This window comes from Mizuhopecten yessoensis, unplaced genomic scaffold (assembly GCF_002113885.1).
Source record: "Mizuhopecten yessoensis strain PY_sf001 unplaced genomic scaffold, ASM211388v2 scaffold2423, whole genome shotgun sequence".
Lineage (NCBI taxonomy): Eukaryota > Metazoa > Mollusca > Bivalvia > Pectinida > Pectinidae > Mizuhopecten > Mizuhopecten yessoensis.
Genome location: NW_018404539.1, coordinates 655,494 through 662,387, shown reverse-complemented (window position 1 = coordinate 662,387; position 6,894 = coordinate 655,494). Strand labels below are relative to the sequence as shown.

The 6,894-nt window shown below is 40.0% G+C and overlaps 1 protein-coding gene across 1 annotated transcript in view; it reads left to right on the top strand.

Moving 5' to 3' along the window:
• Positions 1-2,148, top strand: part of LOC110445941 (endothelin-converting enzyme homolog) — a 76,834-nt gene extending 74,686 nt beyond the window's left edge. The window contains exon 21 of the mRNA XM_021490833.1: positions 802-2,148. Coding sequence (XP_021346508.1) covers positions 802-901 — 100 coding nt within the window. The 3' untranslated portion in view covers positions 902-2,148. The remainder of the gene's footprint in view (positions 1-801) is intronic.
• Positions 2,149-6,894: the final 4,746 nt, after the last annotated feature.

The window sequence follows — 6,894 nt, the reverse complement described above, 5'->3', positions numbered from 1 at the left end:
TACTACTGTGTGTTATGAGGTGTAACAGATCCCCGTACTACTGTGCACTAGAAGTACTGTGAGTACTGTACTGTGAAGCTGGTTTTACTGGCATGTCCCTAGTGTTGATGAATCTCTTTCATAAAACCACACCTTTTAGAATTTTACTGAAGCATGATGGATATGAAATAAACAAAATATAATCAACAACAGTGTGTTGTATGTAACAGCAGGCTAGACCAACAACAGTGTGTTGTATGTTACAGCAGGCTAGACCAGAATTCTAACTCTAGACTTGAGTTTGTTACCTTGTTGCTCTAAGCGAGTTGAGCTTCCTTGTCAACAGAAGTGTCTTGGCCCAAAGAATCCAAAACGAAATTAAGGGGGGGATTACTGCATAGTTATGGAAAAAAACTATTGTGCAGTTGGACAGGGATTCTTAATACATAATTAACATACGTGTAAATGTTAACATATAGCAATACGTTAACATTACAAATGGTAACGGAAAATGTTGGTTTCTGCCTTTTTCATCTGAAAAGATGTTTTCTTGAAGATAAAAAACCAAGTTCAGTAAAAGTATTTAAAAGCAAAAAGTTGAAGTTGAATTGCAAAGGAGATCAAGTCCAAAAGTCAATGACAATCTGTTAACTGAAAGGAGGGATTAGATCATCCCTCGTGATAGGGTTCTGACCTCTGTTGTCAAATGACCCTTCCTGTAACTGTCATTGATTTGGTGAAAATACACCAAAAACATTTTGTGTTTTGATCTCTTAAAAGAACGATCATTGTCAACTTTAACAATCTTCTGTCATGTTGTAGAGTAATTGGCACTCTGTCCAATTCCAAGGAGTTTGCTGAGGAGTTCAAGTGTCCATTAGGATCCAGGATGAATCCAAAAGAGAAGTGTGAGGTATGGTAAAGACCTCGACCTCTCCCATTGGCTGTGGTCCAGTATGGTAAGGACCTCTCCCATTGGCTGTGGTCCAGTATGGTAAGGACCTCACCCATTGGCTGTGGTCCAGTATGGTAAAGACCTCTCCCATTGGCTGTGGTCCAGTATGGTAAAGACCTCTCCCTCGACCTCTCCCATTGGCTGTGGTCCAGTATTATGAGGACCTCTCCCATTGGCTGTGGTCCAGTATGGTAAGGACCTCTCCCGTTGGCTGTGGTCCAGTATGGTAAAGACCTCTCCCATTGGCTGTGGTCCAGTATGGTAAGGACCTCACCCATTGGCTGTGGGCCAGTATGGTAAAGACCTCGACCTCTCCCATTGGCTGTGGTCCAGTATGGTAAAGACCTCTCCCATTGGCTGTGGTCCAGCATTCCAGTTGTTATGGAAGGAGTGATAGTTTTCATGGTACTATAATTATTTGTTACAATATATAGCCAGACTTCTTTTATTGGCTGCTACGGAAAAAGCATACGATAACTACAGCAAATGATAGCAGATTTGACAGAGTTCTCCATTAAAGTGTGTGTAATCCAGGTATCATGATGTTCTACAGTGATTAACAGACTATGATTATGGCAGTTCTCACATTGTTAGGGCTGACTGCATTATGAACTATTGACACACATTTACTTTGTTATTATCAATTTATAATAATGAAAGAAAATATCTGATTTCAATCAGTATTTCAAATCTCAATAGTAAGCTTAACTTTATAATAAATAAACTTATTTGTGGCCTAGCTATATTGTATGATGGTGAAGTTTCCTTTAGGGTTAGGGCGTGCCACACTGGGGCAGGACCAGAACTGCGATGTGAAAATAGAAGTAGCCTCTATCATGACTAAGAAGTCACCTGGAAACAACATTTACTGTGTCTTATTATCAATGGCAGTCGTAAGGATATCATATAAATGATGGAAACAAAATCTGGTATACATTAATCAAATATAGAAAAAGATATTTTTCAAATAAATTTGTTTTTTATTGATAAAACAAATTGTTACCTATAACCTTGTATACTAGTGTATAACAAATGTAAATATAAGTATAAGTTGTGCCGTGGTTTGAGGTCACCACGGTAACCATGTATAATCAGACAGAAATCCTAATCACAAGTATTCTTCATTGCCACAAATTCATCCCTTTTTTTAGCTCACCTGCCCGAAGGGTTCGGGCAGGTGAGCTTATGCCATGGCGCGGGTCCGTCGTCAATATTTTGCTTTAAACAACTTCTTCTCAATAACCAAAAAGCCCAGGGTACTGATATTGGGCCTGTAGAATGCTGCGATGAAGGGCTACCAAGTTTGTTCAAATGAATTACCTTGACCCACTTTCAAGGTCGCAGGGGTCAAATGTCTTAAAATATTCAAATGATTTCTCCTCAATAACCAAAAGGCCAAGAGTACTGATATTTGGCCTGTAGCATGCTGGGGAAAAAAGGGCTACACAGTGTGTTCAAATGAATGACCTTGACCAACTTTCAAGGTCACAGGGATCAAATATGTTAAAATCTTCAAACGACTTCTCAATAACCAAAATGCCAAGGGTACTGATATTGGGAGTGTAGCATGCTGGGATGAAGGGCTACCAAGTTTGTTCAAATGAATGACCTTGACCAACTTTTAAGGTCACAGGGGTAAAATGTGTTAGAACTTCAAACAACTTCTTCTCAATAACCAAAAGGCCCAGGGTACTGATATTGGGCCTTTAGCATGCTGGGATGAAGGGCTACCAAGTTTATTCAAATAAATGACCTTCTTCTTTTTTCAAGGTCACAGGGTCAAATATGTTAAAAACCTTTAAACGACTTTTTCTTAATAAACAAAATGCCAAGGGTTATGATATTTGGCCATTAACATGCTGGGATGAAGGACTACCAAGTGAATGACCTTCGCCCATATTCAAGGTCACAGTGGTCAATATATGTTTAAATCTTTAAATGATTTGTTCTGTATAACTAAAAGGTCCAGGGTAATGATATTTTGCCAGAAGCATGCTGGGTTGGAAGACTATAAATTCTGTTCAACCTAATGTCCTTGTTCGACATTCAAGGTCACAGGCGTCATATGTTTAATTCTTTTAATAGGTTCTTCTTCATCAAACACTGATATTTTGCCTGTAGCTGATTTTAGTCCACTTTTAAGATTACAAGTGTGAGATTAATACCAGGTGAGCGATGCAGGCCCATTGCGCCTCTTTTTTAAGTTAAAAAGTGTTGTTTTTGTTTTGTAACAAAACATTTTGTGTGTCTAAGACAGATTGCGTGTTTGTTACGTATCTGTTTATAACACATCAGTGTTGGAAAACAAAATGTGTGCAGACCACAAGGAACTGATTGCTAAATATAAAACTGATGTTTGATATAAAACTGATGTTTATTATAATATAAAACTGATGTTTCATATAAAAGTGATGTTTGATATAAAAGTGATGTTTATTATAATATAAAACTGATGTTTTATATACAACTGATGTTTGACATAAACCTGATGTTTGACTTATTCATTCATGGTTATATTTTAAGTAGTTTCCAGGATTTGCTAGCATGGGTTAAAGTAAAAAGATAGTGTCGTATATAGGTAATGTTTGTGGTTTACATCCCACCTGTTGTATCAGATAGCTGTTGTATCTACATGTCGTTGTTGTATTTTAAGATATGGTTGCTATTTAATTTTGATTGATGTCTAAATTTAGTGAAGATGTTCACATGGACAATGAGATCTGCATGTATGTAAAATCCCAGTCAGATACAGAGTTGAAGTCTACTGTGATCCCCTAGCCAGAAGTCTATTGTGATCTCCTAGCCAGATGATCTCCTAGCCAGAAGTCTAATGTGATCTCCTAGCCAGAAGTCTACTGTGATCTCCTAGCCAGAAGTCTCCTGTGATCTCCTAGCCCGAAGTCTCCTGTGATCCCCTAGCCAGAAGTCTCCTGTGATCTCCTAGCCCGAAGTCTCCTGTGATCCCCTAGCCAGAAGTCTCCTGTGATCCCCTAGCCAGAAGACTCCTGTGATCCCCTAGCCAGAAGTCTACTGTGATCTCCTAGGCAGAAGTCTACTGTGATCTCCTAGCCAGAAGTGTACTGTGATACCCTAGCCAGAAGTCTACTGTTATCTCCTAGCCAGAAGTCTCCTGTGATCCCCTACCCAGAAGTCTACTGAGATCTCCTAGCCAGAAGTCTACTGTGATCTCCTAGCCAGAAGTGTACTGTGATACCCTAGCCAGAAGTCTACTGTTATCTCCTAGCCAGAAGTCTCCTGTGATCCCCTAGCCAGAAGTCTCCTGTGATCTCCTAGCCCGAAGTCTCCTGTGATCCCCTAGCCAGAAGTCTACTGTGATCCCCTAGCCAGAAGTCTATTGTGATCTCCTAGCCAGAAGTCTACTGTGATCTCCTAGCCAGAAGACTCCTGTGATCCCCTAGCCAGAAGTCTACGGTGATCTCCTAGCCAGAAGTCTACTGTGATCCCCTAGCCAGAAGTCTACTGTGATCCCCTAGCCAGAAGTCTACTGTGATCTCCTAGCCAGAACTCTCCTGTGATCCCCTAGCCAGAAGTCTACTTTGATCTCCTAGCCAGAAGTCTCCTGTGATCCCCGAGCCAGAAGTCTACTGTGATCTCCTAGCCAGAAGTGTACTGTGATACCCTAGCCAGAAGTCTACTGTTATCTCCTAGCCAGAAGTCTCCTGTGATCCCCTAGCCAGAAGCCTACTGGGATCTCCTAGCCAGAAGTCTCCTGTGATCTCCTAGCCAGAAGTCTCCTGTGATGTCCTAGCCAGAAGTCTCCTGTGATCCCCTAGCCAGAAGCCTACTGGGATCTCCTAGCCAGAAGTCTCCTGTGATCTCCTAGCCCGAAGTCTCCTGTGATCCCCTAGCCAGAAGCCTACTGGGATCTCCTAGCCAGAAGTCTCCTGTGATCCCCGAGCCAGAAGTCTACTGTGATCTCCTAGCCAGAAGTGTACTGTGATACCCTAGCCAGAAGTCTACTGTTATCTCCTAGCCAGAAGTCTCCTGTGATCCCCTACCCAGAAGTCTACTGAGATCTCCTAGCCAGAAGTCTACTGTGATCTCCTAGCCAGAAGACTCCTGTGATCCCCTAGCCAGAAGTCTACTTTGATCTCCTAGCCAGAAGTCTCCTGTGATCTCCTAGCCCGAAGTCTCCTGTGATCCCCTAGCCAGAAGTCTCCTGTGATCCCCTAGCCAGAAGTCTCCTGTGATCCCCTAGGCTTATCCTCTCTATCTTGCTTTTTAGGTCACCTGAGATTTAGCTCAAGTGACCTATTGCTATCCGTCTTTGTCCGTCGTGCGTCGTCCGTTAACATTTTACATTTTCAACTTAAGCTGAAATATTGGCAAAGTGATTTCATCAATATTTCATGGGAAGGTTACTGACATCTCCCTGACCAAGTGTTGTTATTTTTCGGGTCGATCAGAAATCCAATATGGCCGACATGGCCGACATTTTGAAAAAACAATTTCAAACTTAAAGTCATGTTCTGCTGTGCCGATTGAACTGAAACTTAATAGAAATGATCTATTCATGGTCCTGACAAAGTGTTGTTATTTTTCGGGTCAATCAGAAATCCATTATGGCCGACACGGCCGCCATTTTGAAAAAACAATTTCAAACTTAAAAACAAGTTCTAATAGGCTGATTTAACTGAAACTCGGTCTAGGAATGATCAACTAATGGTCCTGACAAACTTAAGTTAACATTATACTTAACTATTTTTTACTCAAATTGGTACATATTTCAACAACAAAAATAAATACTGTAGGACTCAGGTGACCGTCAAGGCCCGTGGGCCTTTTGTCTAGATTAATGGCTTATGAAGTTAAATTACAATTGGTGATATTTTCGAACTTACTGAAATGAAACTAAATATTATTCATGACTTGGTATTAAACAAAAGAGCCACCAGATGCTGTACACAGTCAGACCCATGTTTTGGTATATGTTTAAAAAGAAAATGAATTTGAAACTTTGAGTGAAAATATTATATGAAGCCTAAGTTGAAGATTTTGACTTGGAATTGAATATTGGGGATTAAAACTGGAAATTTTATACTGTGGTTTTAGACTCGGAATTTCATAGTGAGGATTTACTTACAGTTAAGATTGGGAACAGTTTTGAAGGTTGATAGTGTAAAAGAGACACATATCAAATTTCTTGACTAGTTTTAAGTTCCAAATATCCAGGTTAGTTCCTAGTAGAACGGTTCACCTGAGCAGGTTGAGTGCTTTTCACACCTTTGTTAATGCTGTATTCTTGTAATACATGAATAACCAAAAACGGTTGTTGTTTATTTTGCACTGATTTTGTGAACAATATATTAAAAACAAAACAAAATGACATGTTAATTGATTTACTAAACTAAATATTTTTCTCTGAATTCTTGCATTTTGCAAAGAAATAAGAATGATGCCAAATATTTGTATTGAATTAGTCCCCCTGGCAGTATTGAATTAGTCCCCCTGGCAGTATTGAATTAGTCCCCCTGGCAGTATTGAATTAGTCCCCCTGGCAGTGCTACCCGACTGGTGTATAGGTTGGCACACTGTCCGTTAGCTATAGTCCATCAGTCAGTCTATCCACCTCTTGTCTATCATAGCCAGGTTTTTTTTGTGTTTTTACCCGATGGAAGAGTGTCACATATTGTTTTGAGACCTGTGGCCCTTTTTTCATCATGCATTGGTTTTTTCCAGGTTGTATCTCATATGCTCAGCCTACAATTACATTTTACAAATTATTGTTTGTGAATACGTTTTGGGAGGCAGAGTGTTGTTTATTAAAATTGGGTGCTGTGCTAAACTGTATGCAATGGTATAGCCCTTTGTTCACCATTAGTCACTTTGTCTGGTAAATATATTTTGTACTTAATCTCCAAAAATTGCAAAATGTTGTACATCTGTAGATGAGTTATTCGGGTCATTGCCATGGCACATATTGAAATAAGGTCTCATCA